The sequence below is a fragment of the Arachis hypogaea genome, chromosome 17 (assembly GCF_003086295.3).
Source record: "Arachis hypogaea cultivar Tifrunner chromosome 17, arahy.Tifrunner.gnm2.J5K5, whole genome shotgun sequence".
Classification (NCBI taxonomy): domain Eukaryota; kingdom Viridiplantae; phylum Streptophyta; class Magnoliopsida; order Fabales; family Fabaceae; genus Arachis; species Arachis hypogaea.
Genome location: NC_092052.1, coordinates 123,340,648 through 123,363,831, shown reverse-complemented (window position 1 = coordinate 123,363,831; position 23,184 = coordinate 123,340,648). Strand labels below are relative to the sequence as shown.

Below are 23,184 nucleotides of genomic sequence, written 5' to 3'. Positions count from 1 at the left end.
TGCAATCCCCTTCGATTAACCACTCCATCCATATTTTGCAACAGTAAAAACAAGGGACAGAAAAGGCCATTGGTAATGTAAAGACACTTATCATAGAAAGATTTCAAATTAATTGCCTTCACAAGAGGTAATGACAATAAAACTAGAGCCTACAACAGTTTAAATTTTAAGGGTTCTTGCTATTAAGAACCCTTAAGGCCCTTGTAAAAGTTTCAAAAAATAGTAAGATGTTTATATTTTGAAGACTTCAATGCATTCTGTGCACTGAAGATTCAAAAACATACTTTTTATTAAGCCTTAACAGGTGCCCTTACTCATTAGCAAAACCCAAAGTTTAAATATTCAATCCAACAACTGATAAAAAGTTGAGATAGATGCTCACTACTTGAGTCAGGTAAAGTTAGCTTTAATTCTTTTTGTTAAAATTTTACCAGTAGATTCAGCTGATTTTCAAAATACCTGTTTTCATGTCTGAATAAGGAGACATCGTAATGAAAGCTTCACTTCAACCATTTGTCCATTTCTTAACCAGATGTTCAAACCAGGAAACCTGCTTTCACTATGAATTGTTATAAAGTTAACGTCATAGTGATATCCTGGAAGAACAATTCCTTCTTGACCATAATTTTGAAGGTCTGTCCCTGCAAGTCTCAGGTTTCATTTTTCTCCGTCAAAATGTTCATGGAGGTTTAGCAGAACATTTAAACATATGCAAGAGAAACTATTTTGTCAACTTTTTAAGTGCGGCAAACAATTAGATCGGATACTATACTAGTCTACATCACAAAATGTTAGAAATAATCTCCACAAGAACTTGAACCTTCTCTGAAACAATGGAATCTGTTATTATCCCTAATGATTATCTTTCTCCCTGTAACTTTGGAAATAAGTTTTATGGCCTCATGACAATCACCACAAACACATAGATTTTTAACAACACAAATGATGTCATTTGCTCCAGTGTTGATCAGAAAAAATGCAACGGCTAATTTCTCACTATGACACCCAAGGAAGTACTCCTTCTCTTTTTCCTCTATATCAAAAAACACAAACTCAGTAGTTGGACTATAACCGACTTCTCTCAATTCCTTAAACAAACTTTCAATATTTTCATATATCTTTGGTGACATAGGATGGGAAGTATCTCCTACAAGGAATTCATGAACAACCCCATCCACTTCAAAGCAACTAAACCCAGGTAACCTTTTGCATTTCCTTCTCGTTCATCGTTAACCTAACTTTTTCTGCTTTATCCCTTCTATGGCTTTAACATGGGTTCTGCCAATTTAGTATCACGATGCAACCGCATCCTCCTAATAATGTCCCCAAAATAATAGTATTCAGTTTCATTGGCATACTCTTATTCAAATTATGTGCTTCAACCAACAAGCCTACACGGGATAGAAGATCCACCATGCATCCATAATGCTCGATAGTAGGACTTAAAGAAAAGACATGACTCATGCTATCGAAATATTGTCGACCATCATTAACCAAACCAGCATGGGTACACCCGCAAAGTAAGCCGACAAAAGTATTCCCATCTGGCTGAATTCCATACTTTTTCATTTGTCCAAATACCCCAAATGTGGCCCAAATATGTCCGTCCATAGCCAGTCCAAAAATTATGGCGTTGAACACCACACGGTCCTTTTCCTTCATCATTCTGAAAATATCCACCGCGCTTGTAATGCTTCCACATTTAGCATAAAAGTCAATAAAGGCAATGCTAGTACAGGATTCAGCAAAAACTCATCAACATCCATCAATCCCTTAGCCCAATTCCCCAACTCCAATGCTCCCAACCTCGCACATGCAGAAAGTACTCCCACCATGGCATAGCAATCAAGCCTTAGATTCTCCATCTGCATCTCAAAGAACAAGTCAAGTGCTTTCTTAGGAAGCCCATTGGATGCATATCCCTGAATCATGTCACTCCAACAAACAATATCCCTCTCAACTATTCCACCAAAAACTTACAGTGCCTTCTCAATGCTCCCGCACTTGGCATACAGGTCAACCGAAGAAATCAACACAAACACATTCCTATGGAAACCACTCTCAGTTATATAATTATCAATCCACTCTCCACTAGCCAAGTCCCCTAATTGAGAACATAAATACAAAACCCGAACGAGAGTGAAATTATTCGGTTTACGCCCACCTCTAACAACTCTCTAAACAAACCAACTGCTTTTTCGTGAATGCCACACCCAATATACCCACAGATAATAGCAGTCCATGAAACAACATTCTTCTCAAGAATACATCAACCACCTTTCGTGCATCCTTTACGTATCCACATTTTGAATACAAACAAACAAGACTTGTCTTGACAAACACGTCATAATCAAATCCCATTTCCACAGGCGAATAGAGCTTGATGCCAAACGGAAAATCCGCTAGCCTGGCACACGCTTTGAGTACAAAAGTGAACGTGTAGTTGTCTGGCAAGAACCTGGCGCTGTGCATTGAGTTGTAAAATAGAACGGCGTCGTCTAAGGAGTCGTTGGAGACCGTTCCATGAATCATAGTGTTAAAGAGGCATATGTTAGGGTTCTTGGATTGGGAGAAGACGTGCTTGGCGTAGGGCGTGTTGTGAAAGAAAAATGAATACTGGAGGATGATGTTGAGAAGACAGTTATCGTAGTCGATGTAGAGGCGGAGGAGGCGGCAATGGGCGGTCTTGAGGTGGTTGAAGGAGTTGAGGCCATGGAGGAGGCAGTGCTTGAGCTCCATTTTCGCCATAGAAAGTTATCAACGGGAATCAATTTCAAAATAAGAGAGAGAAACAGGCCAATGATAGCATTGTGGTGGTGCAACGATGCCGAATGCAGGTTACATCTCTGAACATCGTCGCCGTCTGGAGCAGCACAGTTTCCCAAATCATCAACTCTGACAAAGTGGTGAGAATTGGTTTGCTTATAACGATTCCGCAAGATGTCCCAATGTCTTCAAAACTGCATCTTATGCTATGTGTAAGCAATTACATGTGGCAGACAATTGTTACAAGTCAATATAACCTTCATCAAAGTCAATTTCATTAAGCTCTTGATTTTGGTAGAGTATAGAAAGTAGAAACAAAGAAAATCTAGAAGCTAAGACAAATAAGCACCAACTCGCAGAAGTTGTGCAACCACTGTTGGAGGAAACAAAATGATTTGGAGGTCATTCCTTTGCGCTACACCACCTCAGGTTAAAGCATTGGCAGATTTGTTTGAATTCCTAGGAATCAAGACACAACAAACCTGCCAAGCACGCCTTAGAAGCCCATGAATTGTAAAAATTAGCCACTAAGCATATGGACCCACTTGCTCGGTGACACTGGCACAAGGAAAAAGCCTCCTAGAAATCCATCTCGTGCACAATGCTACGGAAGCCATGCTATGAGGATAGCTCAGCCCACTCTTTGTCGCAATCTCAAACGGAGTAATGTCTGCATAGAAAGTCTTCCCAACAAATCCCAGCACCCAATTCGCGCCAACATTTATCTTAAGAGATACTATCAATGAAATCTGTTATTATCCCTAATGATTATCTCTCTCCCTGTAACTTTGGAAATAAGTTTTATGGCCTCATAACAATCACCATATACGCATAGATTTTTAACAACACAAATGATGTTATTTGCCCCAGTGTTGATTAGAAAAAATGCAACGGCTAATTTCTCACTATGACAACCAAGGAAGTACTCCTTATCTTTTTCCTCTATATCAAAGAACACAAACTCAGTAGTTGGACTATAACTGACTTCTCTCAATTCCTTAAACAAACTTTCAATATTTTCATATATCTTTGGTGACATAGGATGGGAAGTATCTCCTACAAGGAATTCATGAACAACCTCATCCACTTTAAAGCAACTACACCCAGGTAACTTTTTGCATTTCCTTCTCGTTCATCGTTAACCTAACTTTTTCTGCTTTATCCCATCTATGACTTTAACATGGGTTCTGCCAATTTAGTATCACGATGCAACCGCATCCTCCTAATAATGCCCCCAAAATAATAGTATTCGATTTCATTGGCATACTCTTATTCAAATTATGTGCTTCAACCAACAAGCCTACACGGGATAGAAGATCCACCATGCATCCATAATGCTCAATAGTAGGACTTAAAGAAAAGACATGACTCATGCTATCGAAATATCGTTGACCATCATTAACCAAACCAGCATGGGTACACCCGCAAAGTAAGCCAACAAAAGTATTCCCATCTGGCTGAATTCCATACTTTTCCATTTGTCCAAATACCCCAAATGTGGCCCAAATATGTCCGTCCATAGCCAGTCCAGAAATTATGGCGTTGAACACCACACGGTCCTTTCCCTTCATCATTCTGAAAATATCCACCGCGCTTGTAATGCTTCCACATTTAACATAAAAGTCAATGAAGGCAATGCTAGTACAGGATTCAGCAAAAACTCATCAACATCCATCAATCCCTTAGCCCAATTCCCCAACTCCAATGATCCCAACCTCGCACATGCAAAAAGTACTCCCACCATGGCATAGCAATCAAGCCTTAGATTCTCCATCTGCATCTCAAAGAACAAGTCAAGTGCTACCTTAGGAAGCCCATTGGATGCATATCCCTGAATCATGTCACTCCAACAAACAATATCCTTCTCAACCATTCCACCAAAAACCTACAGCGCCTTCTCAATGCTCCCGCACTTGGCATACAGGTCAACCGAAGAAATCAACACAAACACATTCCTATGGAAACCACTCTCAGTTATATAATTATCAATCCACTCTCAACTAGCCAAGTCCCCTAACTAAGAACACAAATACAAAACCCGAACGAGAGTGAAATTATTCGGTTTTACGTCCACCTCTAACAACTCTCTAAACAAACCAACTACTTTCTTGTGAAGGCCACACCCAATATACCCACAGATAATAGCAGTCCACGAAACAACATTCTTCTCAAGAATACATCAACCACCTTTCGTGCATCCTTTACGTATCCACATTTTGAATACAAACAAATAAGACTTGTCTTGACAAACACGTCACAATCAAATCCCATTTCCACAGGCGAATAGAGCTTGATGCCAAACAGAAAATCCGCTAGCCTGGCACACGCTTTGAGTACAAAAGTGAACATGTAGTTGTTTGGCAAGAACCTGTCGCTGTGCATTGAGTTGTAAAACAGAACGGCATCGTCAAAGGAGTCGTTGGAGACCGTTCCATGAATCATAGTGTTAAAGAGGCATATGTTAGGGTTCTTGGATTGGGAGAAGACGTGCTTGGCATAGGGTATGTTACGAAAGAAAAATGAATACTGGAGGATGATGTTGAGAAGATAGTTATCGTAGTCGATGTAGAGGTGGAGGAGGTGGCAATGGGCGGTCTTGAGGTGGTTGAAGGAGTTGAGGCCATGGAGGAGGCAGTGCTTGAGCTCTATTTTCGCCATGGAAAGTTATCAACGAGAATCAATTTCAAAACAAGAGAGAGAAACAGGCCAATGATAGCATTGCGAGGGTGCAACGATGCCGAATGCAGGTTACATCTCTGAACATCGTCGCCGTCTGGAGCAGCACAGTTTCCCAAATCATCAACTCTGACAAAGTGGTGAGAATTGGTTTGCTTATAACGATTCTGCAAGATGTCCCAATGTCTTCAAAACTGCATCTTATGATGTGTAAACAATTACATGTGGCAGACAATTGTTACAAGTCAATATAACCTTCATCTAAGTCAATTTCATTAAGCTCTTGATTTTGGTAGAGTATAGAAAGTAGAAACAAAGAAAATCTAGAAGCTAAGACAAATAAGCACCAACTCGCAGAAGTTTTGCAACCACTGTTGGAGGAAACAAAATGATTTGGAGGTCATTCCTTTGCGCTACACCACCTCACATTAAAGCATCGGCACATTTGTTTGAATTCCTAGGAATCAAGACACAACAAACCTGCCAAGCACGCCTTAGAAGCCCATGAATTGCAAAAATCAGCCACTAAGCATATGGACCCATTTGCCCGGTGACACTGGCGCAAGGAAAAAGCCTCCCAGAAATCCATCTCGTGCACAATACTACGAAAGCCATGCTATCAGGATAGTTCAGCCCACTCTTTGCCGCAATCTCAACCAGAGTAATCGCTGCATAGAAAGTCCTCCCAACAAATCCTAGCCATCAATTCGCACCAACAATTCTGTTAAGAGGTAACATCACCAAACAAACAACCATCAACATTCAACTTTATTGCACCTAAAGGAGGAGAAATCCAACGATCCACGAAGCCAGTGAGGAGTAACTTAGCACAAACAATATGAATATCAAAGAAAGACTTAAGAATGTAATGAAGCAAAGATGGAGAGACTAGTGCCATGATCATTAAGCTCTTTCTTATTCCTATTAAAGATTACATATTTCTATCCTCACTCATCATTGAAGAGACTCCCCATAAGCTATATTTTTGCTCTTGTGCTATACTGGTTGCATCAATAATAGCATTTCTGACAATTACGTCATGCACGCCAGTTATGCAGTCCCCTTCGATTAACCACTCCATCCATATTTTGCAACAGTAGAAACAAGGGACAGAAAAGGCCATTGGTAATGTAAAGACACTTATCATAGAAAGATTTCAAATTATTTGCCTTCACAAGAGGTAATGACAATAAAACTAGAGCCTACAACAGTTTAAATTTTAAGGGTTCTTGCTATTAAGCACCCTTAAGGCCCTTGTAAAAGTTTCAAAAAATAGTAAGATGTTTATATTTTGAAGACTTCAATTCATTCTGTGCACTGAAGATTCAAAAACATACTTTTTATTAAGCCTTAACAAGTGCCCTTACTCATTAGCAAAACCCAAAGTTTAAATATTCAATCTAACAATTGATAAAAAGTTGAGATAGATGCTCACTACTTGAGTCAGGTAAAATTAGCTTTAATTCTTTTTGTTAAAATTTTACCAGTAGATTCAGCTGATTTTCAAAATACCTGTTTTCATGTCTGAATAAGGAGACATCGTAATGAAAGCTTCAATTCAACCATTTGTCCATTTCTTAACCAGATGTTCAAATCAGGAAACCTGCTTTCACTATGAATTGTTATAAAGTTAACGTCATAGTGATATCCTGCAAGAACAATTCCTTCTTGACCATAATTTTGAAGGTCGGTCCCTGCAAGTCTCAGGTTTCATTTTTCTTCGTCAAAATGTTCATGGAGGTTTAGCAGAACATTTAAACATATGCACGAGAAACTATTTTGTCAACTTTTTAAGTGCGGCAAACAATTAGATCGGATACTATACTAGTCTACATCACAAAATGTTAGAAATAATCTCCACAAGAACTTGAACCTTCTCTGAAACAATGGAATCTGTTATTATCCCTAATGATTATCTCTCTCCCTGTAACTTTGGAAATAAGTTTTATGGCCTCATGACAATCACCGCATACGCATAGATTTTTAACAACACAAATGATGTCATTTGCCCCAGTGTTGATCAGGAAAAATGCAACGGCTAATTTCTCACTATGACAACCAAGGAAGTACTCCTTCTCTTTTTCCTCTATATCAAAAAACACAAACTCAGTAGTTGGACTATAACCGACTTCTCTCAATTCCTTAAACAAACTTTCAATATTTTCATATATCTTTGGTGACATAGGATGGGAAGTATCTCCTACAAGGAATTCATGAACAACCCCATCCACTTCAAAGCAACTACACCCAGGTAACCTTTTGCATTTCCTTCTCGTTCATCGTTAACCTAATTTTTTCTGCTTTATCCCATCTATGACTTTAACATGGGTTCTGCCAATTTAGTATCACGATGCAACCACATCCTCCTAATAATGCCCCCAAAATAATAGTATTCGGTTTCATTGGCATACTCTTATTCAAATTATGTGCTTCAACCAACAAGCCTACACAGGATAGAAGATCCACCATGCATCCATAATGCTCGATAGTAGGACTTAAAGAAAAGACATGACTCATGCTATCGAAATATTGTCGACCATCATTAACCAAACTAGCATGGGTACACCCGTAAAGTAAGCCGACAAAAGTATTCCCATCTGGCTGAATTCCATACTTTTTCATTTGTCTAAATACCCCAAATGTGGCCCAAATATGTCCGTCCATAGCTAGTCCAGAAATTATGGCGTTGAACACCACACGGTCCTTTCCCTTCATCATTCTGAAAATATCCACCGCGCTTGTAATGCTTCCACATTTAGCATAAAAGTCAATAAAGGCAATGCTAGTACAGGATTCAGCAAAAACTCATCAACATCCATCAATTCCTTAGCCCAATTCCCCAACTCCAATGCTCCCAACCTCGCACATGCAGAAAGTACTCCCACCATGGCATAGCAATCAAGCCTTAGATTCTCCATCTGCATCTCAAAGAACAAGTCAAGTGCTTCCTTAGGAAGCCCATTGGATGCATATCCCTGAATCATGTCACTCCAACAAACAATATCCCTCTCAACCATTCCACCAAAAACCTACAGCGCCTTCTCAATGCTCCCGCACTTGGCATACAGGTCAACCGAAGAAATCAACACAAACACATTCCTATGGAAACCACTCTCAGTTATATAATTATCAATCCACTCTCCACTAGCCAAGTCCCCTAACTAAGAACACAAATACAAAACTCGAACGAGAGTGAAATTATTCGGTTTTATGCCCACCTCTAACAACTCTCTAAACAAACCAACTGCTTTCTCGTGAAGGCCACACCCAATATACCCACAGATAATAGCAGTCCACGAAACAACATTCTTCTCAAGAATACATCAACCACCTTTCGTGCATCCTTTACGTATCCACATTTTGAATACAAACAAACAAGACTTGTCTTGACAAACACGTCATAATCAAATCCCATTTCCACAGGCGAATAGAGCTTGATGCCAAACGAAAAATCCGCTAGCCTGGCACACGCTTTGAGTACAAAAGTGAACGTGTAGTTGTCTGGCAAGAACCTGGCGCTGTGCATTGAGTTGTAAAACAGAACGGCGTCGTCAAAGGAGTCGTTGGAGACCGTTCCATGAATCATAGTGTTAAAGAGGCATATGTTAGGGTTCTTGGATTGGGAGAAGACGTGCTTGGCATAGGGCGTGTTGCAAAAAAAAAAAAAATGAATACTGGAGGATGATGTTGAGAAGACAGTTATCGTAGTCGATGTAGAGGCGGAGGAGGCGGCAATGGGCGGTCTTGATGTGGTTGAAGGAGTTGAGGCCATGGAGGAGGCAGTGCTTGAGCTCCATTTTCGCCATGGAAAGTTATCAACGGGAATCAATTTCAAAATAAGAGAGAGAAACAGGCCAATGATAGCATTGCGGTGGTGCAACGATGCCGAATGCAGGTTACATCTCTGAACATCGTTGCCGTCTGGAGCAGCACAGTTTCCCAAATCATCAATTCTGACAAAGTGGTGAGAATTGGTTTGCTTATAACGATTCCGCAAGATGTCCCAATGTCTTCAAAACTACATCTTATGCTATGTGTAAGCAATTACATGTGGCAGACAATTGTTACAAGTCAATATAACCTTCATCAAAGTCAATTTCATTAAGCTCTTGATTTTGGTAGAGTATAGAAAGTAGAAACAAAGAAAATCTAGAAGCTAAGACAAATAGGCACTAACTCGCAGAAGTTGTGCAACTACTGTTGGAGGAAACAAAATGATTAGGAGGTCATTCCTTTGCGCTACACCGCCTCACGTTAAAGCATCGGCACATTTGTTTGAATTCCTAGGAATCAAGACACAACAAACCTGCCAAGCACGCCTTAGAAGCCCATGAATTGCAAAAATCAGCCACTAAGCATATGGACCCATTTGCCCGGTGACACTGGCACAAGGAAAAAGCCTCCTAGAAATCCATCTCGTGCACAATACTACGGAAGCCATGCTATGAGGATAGCTCAGCCCACTCTTTGTCGCAATCTCAAATGGAGTAATGTCTGCATAGAAAGTCTTCCCAACAAATCCCAGCACCCAATTCGCACCAACATTTATCTTAAGAGGTACCATCACCAAACAAAGAACCATCAACATTCAATTTTATTGCACCTAAAGGAGGAGAAATCCAACGATCCACGAAGCCAGTGAGGAGTAACTCAGCACAAATAATATGAATATCAAAGAAAGACTTAAGAATGTAATGAAGCAAAGATGGAGAGACTAGTGCCATGATCATTAAGCTCTTGCTTATTCCTATTAAAAATTACATCTTTCTATCCTCACGCATCACTGAAGAGACTCCCCATAAGCTATATTTTTGCTCTTGTGCTATTCTGGTCGCATCAATAATAGCATTTCTGACAATTACGTCATGCACGCCAGCTATGCAGTCCCCTTCGGTTAACCACTCTATCCATATTTTCAACAGCAAAAACAAGGGGCAGAAAAGGCCATTGGTAATGTAAAGACACTTATCATAGAAAGATTTCAAATTATTTGCCTTCACAAGAGGTAATGACAATAAAATTAGAGCCTACAAGAGTTTAAATTTTAAGGGTTATTGCTATTAAGCACCCTTAAGGCCTTTGTAAAAGTTTCAAAAATAGTAAGATGTTTACATTTTGAAGACTTCAATGCATTCTGTGCACTGAAGATTTAAAAATATACTTTTTATTAAACCTTAACAAGTGCCCTTACTCATTAGCAAAACCCAAAGTTTAAATATTCAATCTAAAAATTGATAAAAAGTTGAGATAGATGCTCACTATTCGAGTCCGGTAAAATTAGCTTTAATTCTTTACGTTAAAATTTTACCAGTAGATTCAGCTGATTTTCAAAATACCCGTTTTCATGTCTGAATAAGGAGACATCGTAATGAAAGCTTCACTTCAACCTTTTGTCCATTTCTTACCCAGATGTTCAAACCAGGATACCTGCTTTCACTATGAATTGTTATGAAGTTAACGTCATAATGATATCCTGCAAGAACAATTTCTTCTTGACCATAATTTTTAAGGTCTGTCCCTGCAAGTCTCAGGTTTCATTTTTCTCCGTCAAAATGTTCATGGAGGTTTAGCAGAACATTTAAACATATGCAAGAGAAACTATTTTGTCAACTTTTGAAGTGCGGCAAATAATTAGATCGGATTCTATAGTCTACATCACAAAATGTTAGAAAAAATCTCCACAAGAACATGAACCTCCGCTGAAACAATGGAATCTGTTATTATCCCTAATGGTTATCTTTCTCCCTGTAAATTTGGAAATAAGTTTTATGGCCTCATGACAATCACCACATACGCATAGATTTTTAACAACACGAATGATGTTATTTGCCCCAATATTGATTAGGGAAAATGCAACGGCTAATTTCTCACTGTGACAGCCAAGGAAGTACTCCTTTTCCTTTTCCTCTATATCAAAGAACACAAACTCAGTAGTCGGACTATAACCGACTTCTCTCAATTCCTTAAACAAACTTTCAAGTTTTTTATATATCTTTGGTGACATAGGATGGGAAGTATCTCCTACAAGGAATTCATGAACAACCCCATCCACTTCAAACCAACTACACCCAAGTAATTTTTGCATTCCCATCTATGACTTGCTTTAACATGGGTTCTGCCAATTTAGTGTCACGATGCAACCGCATCCTCCCAATAATGCCCCCAAAACAATAGTATTCGGTTTCATTGCCATACTCTTGTTCAAATTATGTGCTTCAACCAACAAGCCTACACGGGATAGAAGATCCACCATGCATCCATAATGCTCGATAGTAGGACTTAAAGAAAATACTTGACTCATGCTATCGAAATATCGTCAACCATCATTAACCAAACCAGCATGGGTACACCCGCAAAGTTAGCCGACAAAATTATTCCCATCTGGTTGAATTCCATACTTCTCCATTTGTCCAAATACCCCAAATGTGGCCCAAACATATCCGTTCATAGCCAGTTCAGAAATTACGGCGTTGAACACCACACGGTCCTTTCCCTTCATCATTCTGAAAATATCCACCGCGCTTGTAATGCTTCCACATTTAGCATAAAAGTCAATCAAGGCAATGCTTGTACAGGATTTAGCAAAAACTCATCAACATCCATCAATCCCAAAGCCCAATTCCCTAACTCCAGTGCTCCCAACCTCGCACATGCAGAAAGAACACCCACCATGGCATAGCAATTAGGCCTTAGATTCTCCATCTGCATCTCAAAGAACAAGTCAAATGCTTCCTTAGGAAGCCTGTTGGATTCATATCCCTGAATCATGGCACTCCAACAAACAATATCCCTCTCAACCATTCCATAAAAAACCTGCAGCGCCTTCTCCATGCTCCCGCACTTGGCATACATGTGAACCGAAGAAGTCAACACAAACACATTCCTATGGAAACCACTCTCAGTTATATAATTATCAAACCACTCTCCACTAGCCAAGTCCCCTAACTGAGAACACGAATACAAAATCTGAACGAGAGTGAAATTATTCAACTTTACGCCCACCTCTAGCAACTCTCTAAACAAACCAACTGCTTTCTCGTGAAGGCCACACCCAATATACCCACAGATAATAGCAGTCCACGAAACAACATTCTTCTCAAAAATACATTAAACACCTTTCGTGCATCCTTTACGTACCCACATTTTGAATACAAACAAAAAAGACTTGTCTTGACAAACACGTCACAATCGAATCCCATTTTCACAAGCGAATTGAGCTTGACGCCAAATGGAAATTCCGCCAGCCTGGCACACGCTCTGAGTACAAAAGCGAACGTTTAGTTGTCTGGCAAGAACCCGGCGCTGCGCATTGAGTTGTAAAACAGAACGGCGTCGTCAAATGAGTCGCTGGAGACCGTTCCACGAATCATAGTGTTAAAGAGGTATATCTTAGGGATTTTGGATTGGGAGAAGATGCGCTTGGCATAGGGCGTGTTGTGAAAGAAAAATGAATACTGGAGGATGATGTTGAAAAGATAGTTATCATGGTCGATGTTGAGGCAGAGTAGGCGGCAATGGGCGGTCTTGAGGTGGTTGAAGGAGTTTAGGCCATGGAGGAGGCAGTGCTTGAGCTCTATTTCCGCCATGGGAAGTCATCAACGGGAATCAACTTCAAAACAGGAGAGAGAAACAGGCCAATGATAGCATGTGCGGTGGTGCAACGATGCCGAATGCAGGTTACATCTCTGAACGTCGTCGCCGTCTAGAGCAGCACAGTTTCCCAAAGCATCAACTCTGACCAAGTGGTAAGAATTGGTTTGCTTATAGCGATTCCGCAAGATGTCCCAATGTCTTCGAAACTGCATCTTATGTTATGTTTAAATAATTACATGTGGCAGACAATTGTTACAAGTCAATATAACCTTCATCAAAGTCAATTTCATTAAGCTCTTGATTTTGGTAGAGTATAGAAAGTAGAAACAAAGAAAATCTAGCAGCTAAGACAAATAAGCACCAACTCGCAGAAGTTGTGCAACCACTGTTGGAGGAAACGCAACGATTTGGAGGTTATTCCTTTGCGCTACACCACCTCAAGTTAAAGCATTGGCGCATTTGTTTGAATTTCTAGGAATTAAGACACAACAAACCTACCAAGCACGCCTTAGAAGCCCATGAATTGCAAAAATCAGCCACTAAGCATATGGACCCATTTGCCCGGTGACACTGGCGCAAGGAAAAAGCCTCCCAAAAATCCATCTCATGCACAATACTACGGAAGCCATGCTATCAGGATAGCTCAGCCCACTCTTTGCTGCAATCTCAACCAGAGTAATGTCTGCATAAAAAGTCCTCCCAACAAATCCCAGCCATCAATTCGCACCAACAATTTTGTTAAGAGGTACCATCACCAAACAAACAACCATCAACATTCAACTTTACTGCACCTAAAGGAGGAGAAAGCCAACGATCCACGAAGCCAGTGAGGACTAACTCAGCACAAACAATATGAAAATCAAAGAAAGACTTAAGAATGTAATGAAGCAAAGATGGAGAGACTAGTGCCATGATCATTAAGCTCTTGCTTATTCCTATTAAAGATTACATCTTTCTATCCTCACTCATCATTGAAGAGACTCCCCATAATCTATATTTTTGCTCTTGTGCTATTCTGGTTGCATCAAAAATAGCATTTCTGATAATTACGTCATGTACGCCAGCTATGCAGTCCCCTTCGATTAACCACTCTATCCATATTTTGCAACAGTAAAAACAAGGGACAAAAAAGGCCATTGGTAATGTCAAGAGGTAATGACAATAAAACTAGAGCCTACAATAGTTTAAATTTTAAGGGTTCTTGCTATTAAGCGCCCTTAAGGCCCTTGTAAAAGTTTCAAAAAAATAGTAAGATTTTTACATTTTGAATACTTCAATGCATTCTGTGCACTGAAGATTTAAAAACAAACTTTTTATTAAGCCTTAACAAGTGCCCTTACTCATTAGCAAAACCCAAAGTTTAAATATTCAATCTAACAATTGATAAAAATTTGAGATAGATGCTCACTACTTGAGTCAAGTAAAATTAACTTTAATTCTTTACGTTGAAATTTTACCAGTAGATTCAGCTGATTTTCGAATTACCCGTTTTCCTGTCTGAATAAGGAGACATCGTAATGAAAGCTTCATTTCAACATTTTGTCCATTTCTTAACCAGATGTTCAAACCAGGAAACCTGCTTCCACTATGAATTGTTATGAAGTTAACATCATAGTGATATCCTGCAAGAACAATTCCTTCTTGACCATAATTTTGAAGGTCTATCCCTGCAAGTCTCAGGTTTCAGTTTCCTCCGTCAAAATGTTCATGGTGGTTTAGCAGAACATTTTAACATATGCAAGAGAAACTATTTTGTCAACTTTTGAAGTGCAGCAAACAATTAAATCGGATTCTATACTAGTCGACACCATAAAATATTACCAATAATCTCCACAAGAACATGAACCTTCTCTGAAACAATGGAATCTGTTATTATCCCTAATGATTATCTCTTTCCCTGTAACTTTAGAAATAAGTTTTATGGCCTCATGACAATGACCACATACGCATAGATTTTTAACAACACGAATGATGTCATTTGCCCCAGTATTGATCAGGAAAAATACAACGGCTAATTTCTGACTATGACAGCCAAGGAAGTACTCCTTCTCCTTTTCCTCTATATCAAAGAACACAAACTCAATAGTCGAACTATAACCGACTTCTCTTAATTCCTTAACAAACTTTCAAGTTTTTCATATATCTTTGCTGACATAGGATAGGAAGTATCTCCTACAAGAAATTCATGAACAACCCCATCCACTTCAACCCAACTACACCCAGGTAATTTTTGCATTCCCTTCTCGTTCAGCGTTAACCTAACTTTTTCTGCTTCATCCCATCTATGACTTGCTTTAACATGGGTTCTGCCAATTTAGTATCACAATACAACCACATCCTCCCAATAATGCCCCCAAAATAATAGTATTCGATTTTATTGGCATACTGTTGTTCAAATTATGTGCTTCAACCAACAAGCCTACACGGGATAGAAGATCCACCGTGCATCCATAATGCTCGATAGTAGGACTTAAAGAAAAGACATGACTTATGCTATTGAAATATCGCCGACCATCATTAACCCAGCTTGAGTACACCCACAAAGTATGCTAACAAAAGTGTTCCCATCTGGCTGAATTCCATACTTCTCCATTTGTGCAAATTCCCCAAATATGGCCCGAACATGCCTGTTCATAGTTAGTTAAGAAATTATGGCGTTGAACATCACACGATCCTTTTCCTTCATCATTATGAAAATATCCACCGCTTGTGCAATGCTTCCACATTTAGCATAAAAGTCAATCAAGGCAATGCCTAGTACAAGATTCAACAAAAACTCATTAGCATCCAACATTTCCTTAGCCCAATTCCCCAACTCCAGTGCTCCCAACCTCACACATGCAGAAAGAACTCCCACCATGGCATAACAATCAGGTCTCAGATTCTCCCTCTGCATCTCAAAGAACAAGTCATGTGCTTCCTTAGGAAGCCCATCAGATGCATAGCCCTTAATCATGGCACTCCAACAAATAATACCCCTCTCAACCATTCCATAAAAAAGCTGACGCGCCTTCTCCATGCTCCCGCACTTGGCATACATGTCAACCAAAGAAATCAACACAAACACATTCCTATGGAAACCACTCTCAGTTATATACTTATCAATCCACTCTCCACTAGCCAAGTCCTCTAACTGAGACGGGGGGCAGGGGGCATGTCCCCACCCCATGGGGTTCAACACTCACATCAATCAAAGACTTTGTCAAAAGTAAAAAAGAACAGTTTTTGAAGTTTTCAATAACTTCCTTCTGCTCCTCATTAATTTATTTATTTACAATTTTGTTTGGATAACACTCTCTTATAACAGCAACAAAAATATTTTAATAACACAGAAATAATGTAAAAAAAATACCGAAATTTGATTTACAAGATAGATTACAAAATGGATTTTCACCATATGCATTTAAGCCATGGGCATCTTTATTTTGTCAAGGGTGATGTGAATTACACTATACTGTGTGTCCAGTGTGCTTTTGTACAAATTAAATGAATATGCCAATTTTTTCAGGAGCTTATACGACACATTCAAGGCTGAGATATGCCTCATAGCAGCAAATCCCGATTCTTCGACAATAGCTTTCATGTCATTGCTCATCTTGCTAAATAAATCAGAAATAAATTTTGTGGAGTACCTCAAATCATGAGCTTTTTGTACATAAATAAAAATTATGTTTCATAACTATATTTATAAAATAGAAATGGATTGTTCTAACATATATATATATGCTTAGTTGATATTTTGGTCATTTTTCCTTTGTGATGCTCCTCTCAGCAAATCTCTTAATTGTCATTTTTTCTATAAGGAATAAAAAAATAGGTTAATAAGTAACAACAACACTAAGTGCACCTCAATTCACATGAAATGCACTGAAAGTTACATCAAATGCACCGAAAGTATTTCTTGATTACATCACATAATTTCAGTTCAAAAAGACATGTAAATCAATCAAACATGCATAAAATAACACCAGAAGTACTACAACAACATTATTCTATGGGATAGTTACAGTAAATCCATGAACAAATCCCTCAAACTTAGTTTCAAAATATGCAAATCCCTCAAACATGGACAAAAATACATGCAAATCACTTAAACATGCACAAAATGACACCAAAAGCATAATAACAATATTTTGTTGCCTAGTTACAATAAAAAGAGGACAACAATGCCAATTGCACCTCTATTCAGGTAAAATGCATCGAAAATTGTTACTATTACTACATACAAACTCAGTTCAAAATATGCAAACACTCAAACATACATAAAAACACATTTAAATTCCTCAAACACATGTAAATATAGGTTAAAATATACAAGAAACACTACAATAACATTTTTACATCGACTTAACACAGTTATCACCAAATGAACAGTATATGAGAACAGTAATATTTACTTTAATGCAAGAACACAAAATGAATCTATTAAATAAATAAAAATATGACTATCTAGTGTTTCACGATTGAAAATGCGAAAGAGAAAAGTGAAAAAAATGGACGATTAGTAAACAGTACCTTCAATAATCTTTTGTATTCTGTTTCTGTGTTTCTTGGTGAAGATTTCGAATGTAGCTTTGAGATTTCCTTGAGTTTTTGTGAAGATTTTGAGAAATTATTTAGAGATTTTGAGCGATGTTTAAATAAGTTTGTTTCAGTTTTGACTTTTGATCGAGAGAGATGAAGCGTTCTTCATATTAAGCTTTGTGCTACTGAACAATTGAACGGACGCGTGTTTATACGCTCTTGAACTCGATATTGGTTTTTGTTGGATTTGAACTAATTTAGTTAGGTTTAAATGACAAAAAAAAATTGTATATGTAGTATAACTGTTTAAAAATAGTATAGTAAACGAATTAAATTTTCTAAAATGTTAATAAAAGATAAGAAACTAATTTATCTAATATTATAAAAATATAGGAACAATTTGTCAAATTGTTTTATTAGAAACTAATTGATCTAATACAAAATAATTCTGAGACCAATTTAAAATCACTCTTATTTTATTGATGCATTTCTTCTATCTACTTAAATAGCGTTTTGTGTATATGAAATGAGTTCTTTTTATTTATTCATCTATTCTATTAACCTAAGTTACTTTTATTTTTTTTCCAAGAGTAAATAAATTAATCCAGTTCAATATACATTATATGTTTCAAGTCGTTCGTTTTAAAAGCATCCAATTCCAAATCAGAGTGCAGCTTTATAAAATTGGATTCTCTCTTGTTTTTTTTTTTATTTGACATATAAAATATAATTTTTTGTTATATATTTTATAGGTAGAATTTAAAAATATATAAAAAAATATAAAAAATTATATTTTATATTGTCCATTAAAAAATTGAGAAAATCATTTTCTAAGACTAAATTTAGTTTAAAAAACAGAATAAGATAAGATATGAGAATAAGAAATAAAAGACAGAAATATAAAAATTAATATTTTTGTATTTTGTTTAATAATAAACTAAAATAAATTATGAAAGTCTAATTTATTTTATTTTTTGATTCAAAAATTAAAAAAATATAATAATAAAAAATATAATTATTAAAAATAATAAAAATAATAAAAAATAAATCATATTTTTTATTAATATTTTCATATTTAATAAATATAAAATATCTTTAAATAAAATACTTTTATTTATATCTCATATTTATTAAATATGATTTTATGTTTCTGTAATTCTATTTTAATATTGGATTAACCACCAAAAACGTTCCCAAATTATTCAGACGCTGACAAAAATGTCCCTGAATTTTACTATCGACAAAAATGCTTTTAAATAATTTAAAAACACAACAACAATACCCAACAATAAATATATATTTTCAAACAATGCCTTAGAGATTGAATTTTGATGTGATTTTTTACAAACATAATTAAAAAAAAGAGATATTATTATTCTTAAAATTTGGAAATTTTTTTTCTAAGTATATATTTTTTGGTGATTTTTTAAAAGTATTATTAGTTGTTAACAAAAAAATTACAAAAAAATATATACTCAATGAAAAATCACCAAATTTTAAAGATAATAGTGTAGGATTACAAATGTTCATAACACGCAGCGGAAGTAATAAAGTAATCCTATTGATCTATTTTGTGCTTAAAACTTTATTGAAATAAGATGGGTTAGATGTCAATACCTGAGTACCCTAGTGAATGAAAACTTTCTCCTTCGATAGTACGAAGGTACTATGTGTATCCACACCGAGACTGATCCTTGTTGTCAACTCCTTGACCAATGTATTTAACTGAGAAATTTCTTGCAACTCCTTGCACCAGCAATTCTTCACTAAGAATTGGAATATTTGTGTATGTGGAGGTAAAAGAAAAACTTGTGTATTCTTTCTTTTATCATATACACATATATATAGTATGAGATTGGTGACTGATTTGTGAATCAAATTACAATTTAATTTGAAACAGAATCAGTTAGGATCTTATCCATATTTAAAACTCATCATAGAATAAATAATTAATTATTTAATATTCTCAATTATCATATTATTATATTTATGGTGCTAGCAAAGAATATAATAATATTCCATTTGAATTAATATAATTATTTATTTGATCTAATCAAAATAATAATTAAATGATTATTTACCAAGGATTAGAACACTCGTTAGTGTGTGACCCCATAGGTTCAATACTAAGCGGGTAGTAAATTAGTCATACTAAATTTACTAATCAAGGTTGGCATCTAGCAACGCTCCTTGACGACCCGATAGTATAAAGTAATAATATTTTTACTAAGAACCCAAGATGAACAAAAAATACAACTCCTTCCATCTTTTCAGCTTTTGGCTAACTTTTAGAGTACGGTTTAATTGTCAAACTCTAACTTGTTACCATTATTATAATGAATTATGAATGACTTAAGAAACTCATTTCTTAATTCATTCAAACCCCTTGGCCAAGGCATTGTTTATTTCATTCATTATAATCGTAGAGCTCAAACTCATTACCATAGTTGATGGATTCCATTTTGACTAATCATTAATTCTACAAGTATTTAAATCATACCCAATGTCCATTCAACTAGCACCGTAGGGTGTTAGGTGTCCGGAATCAAAGTATAATAAATACATTGTCAATTACTATGATAGTCGCAGGTCAAAGGAAAATTCTAATATTATATGTTCATCATAAGAATATCCTATTGACAAATATACGGTAACTATAACCATTAGGAATTCTTAGAGTGAGTCAGTTCAATGGTTATATCTCTATATATACCATTTATATATATAATTTAATAAATGAGATCTATTAATCTTCATCCAATGAAGACTATTATATATATATATATATATATATATATATATATATATATATATATATATATATATATATATATATATATTAATATATATATTAATCTATCCGAATCACTAATGTCCCATTTTTAGTGATTCTACGATTAAGAACAATTTAAATTAAAAGTACTCAAAAAACGTATATCTCATTATTATGATCCATATCGTAATTATTCGTTTCTAATTTTAATTAAGGACACTATCATAAATTATAAAAGTTTATTCTTATAAAAATAATAATAATAATTCACAATAATATTTTATTGGACATACACACTTATCTCCAACAATCTCCCACTTGCACTAGAGCCAATGACAGATTGGATCTAGGGCATACATGTATTTCCAACAAAATCTCCCACTTGCACTAGAGCCAATCAGTCATATATTTCAATCCCAATTCCCACATGTGCTTATCAAACTCTTTTGATCCAAGTGCCTTATTGAATGGGTCTGCTGCATTATCCTTCCCAGCAACCTTTTGAATTTCAACGTCTCCACGTTCAATGATCTCTCTTATCAAATGATACCTTCTCAAGATATGCTTAGATTTTTGATGTGATCTTGGCTCTTTTGCTTGTGCAATGGCTCCATTATTGTCGCACAGTAATGGAAGTGGTTCTTTAATTGAAGGCACCACATCAAGCTTGTTTATGAACTTCTTCATCCACACAGCTTCTTTAGCAGCCTCACTTGCTGCTATGTATTCAGCTTCAGTTGTTGAATCAGCTACAGTAGCTTGTTTGGAACTTTTCCAACTCATTGCACCACCGTTTAAGGTAAAAACATAACCTGAAGTAGATTTGCTATCATCTTTGTCTGAGGTAAAACTTGCGTCAGTGAACCCTTTTGGTATAAGTTCAGAATCTCCATAGATGAGGAATTGGTCTTTGGTTCTTCTTAAATATTTAAGAATGGATTTAACCACCTTCCAATGTTCCTTACCTGGATTTGCCTGATATCGACTGACTACTCCTAGCGCATATGCGACATCAGGACGTGTACATGTCATGGTATACATGATAGCTCCCACTGCACTAGCATATGGTATTCTACTCATGCGTACTCTCTCTTCAGAAGTTTTAGGACAATCCTTTCTACTAAGAGTAATTCCAGTGCCTATTGGTAAATAGCCTTTTTTGGAGTTTTCCATGTTATACCTTTTCAATATGGTATCAATGTACATAGATTGTGAGAGTCCGAGCAACCTTTTAGATCTATCTCTATAGATCTTTATTCCTAGAATATAGGCTGCTTCTCCCAAATCTTTCATGGAGAATTGTTGAGATAGCCAAGTTTTGGTATTTTGCAATGCTGGTACATCATTTCCTATTAGTAATATGTCATCAACATAGAGTACTAAAAAAATGACTGTACTCCCACTAAATTTTTTGTATATGCAAGGATCCTCTTCACACCGGATAAAATCGAACTTTTCGATTGTCTTATTAAAGCAAATGTTCCAACTTCTAGAAGCTTGCTTTAGCCCATAAATGGCGTGTTGCAGCTTACAAACTTTACTATGATCAGACTGAAGTGTGAAACCTTCAGGTTGTGTCATGTACACTTCCTCTTTGAGTTCTCCATTAAGAAAAGTTATTTTCACATCCATTTGCCATATTTCATAATCATAGTAAGCTGCTATAGCAAGTAGAATCCGAATAGATTTGAGCATTGCCACAGGAGAAAATGTTTCTTCATAATATATTCCCTCCTTTTGACGGTATCCCTTGGCAACTAGACGGGTTTTATAGGTCTCTACCTTACCATCTGCTCCAATCTTTTTCTTGTAAACCCATTTGCAACCAATAGGTTTGATGTCTTTTGAGAGTTCAACCAAAGTCCAAACATTGTTGATCCTCATAGACTCTATTTCGGATTCCATGGCACTCTGCCATTTTAGACTTTCGGAACTTTGCATTGCCTCTTCATAAGTCTTAGGATCATTATCATCATAATCGATCCCATTTTCCACATCATCTTGCACCATTAGGTTTAGCCTTAGTGGTGGACGATGTTCTCTTGTGGACCGTCGAAGAGGTAGTTCTTGTACCAAAGGTAGTTCAAGGATTGGTTCATTAATCTCTCTTTGAACTACTATTGGTTCGTTATCCTCAACTCTTGAAGATGATAAATTTGGTGTTAGTTTGAGTACATCCAAAGTTGGTTGCTCACCTTGAATTTCATATTCTTGAGCTTGTACTATTTCATTGGTTTAATTTCTTGAACTTCATCAAGTTCTATTTCTTCACCTTGTCTTCCTTCAGAAAGAAATTCATTTTCTAAAAAGGTTCCACCTCTTGCCACAAACACTTTGTGATCAGAAGGGTGATAGAAATAATAACCCATTGTTTCTTTAGGGTAACCAATGAATCTACATTTATCGGACCTAGCATCAAGTTTATTACTTTGCAATTTCTTAACATATGCTGGACATCCCCAAACTCTAATGTGCTTGAGATTTGGTTTTCGTCCTTTCCATATCTCATATGGTGTTGAAGAAACTGCTTTAGTGGGTACTTTATTTAGCAAATATGCTGCTGTTTCTAAAGCATAGCCCCATAAATTCAATGGAAGATCAGTAAAACCCATCATGGATTGAACCATATCTAATAAAGTTCGATTCCTCCTCTCTGAAACACCATTGTGTTGTGGAGTACCGGGAGGTGTCCATTGAGAAAGAATCCCATTTTTCTTTAAGTACTCAAGAAAATTATCATTTAGATATTCTCTTCCTCTATCAGATCTAAGCACCTTAATGCTTTTACCTGTTTGATTTTCAACTTCACTGCGAAAAATTTTGAACATTTCAAATGACTCAGATTTATGTTT

At 36.7% G+C, this 23,184-nt stretch overlaps 1 protein-coding gene and 4 pseudogenes across 1 annotated transcript; all 5 read right to left on the bottom strand.

The window, feature by feature from the left end:
- Positions 1-1,266: 1,266 nt before the first annotated feature.
- LOC112764353 (putative pentatricopeptide repeat-containing protein At3g08820) lies at positions 1,267-2,739 on the bottom strand (annotated as a pseudogene).
- Positions 2,740-3,505: 766 nt separating this feature from the next.
- On the bottom strand, positions 3,506-6,340 carry LOC112763819 (putative pentatricopeptide repeat-containing protein At3g08820; annotated as a pseudogene).
- A 1,421-nt stretch (positions 6,341-7,761) lies between these two features.
- LOC112763818 (putative pentatricopeptide repeat-containing protein At3g08820) lies at positions 7,762-9,239 on the bottom strand (annotated as a pseudogene).
- A 2,306-nt stretch (positions 9,240-11,545) lies between these two features.
- On the bottom strand, positions 11,546-13,028 carry LOC112763817 (putative pentatricopeptide repeat-containing protein At3g08820; annotated as a pseudogene).
- A 2,648-nt stretch (positions 13,029-15,676) lies between these two features.
- LOC112763816 (putative pentatricopeptide repeat-containing protein At3g08820) lies at positions 15,677-16,204 on the bottom strand. Its single transcript, XM_072222018.1, has one exon. The coding sequence runs from the start codon at positions 16,202-16,204 to the stop codon at positions 15,677-15,679; it is 528 nt and encodes a 175-aa protein (XP_072078119.1).
- Between the last annotated feature and the right edge of the window lie 6,980 nt (positions 16,205-23,184).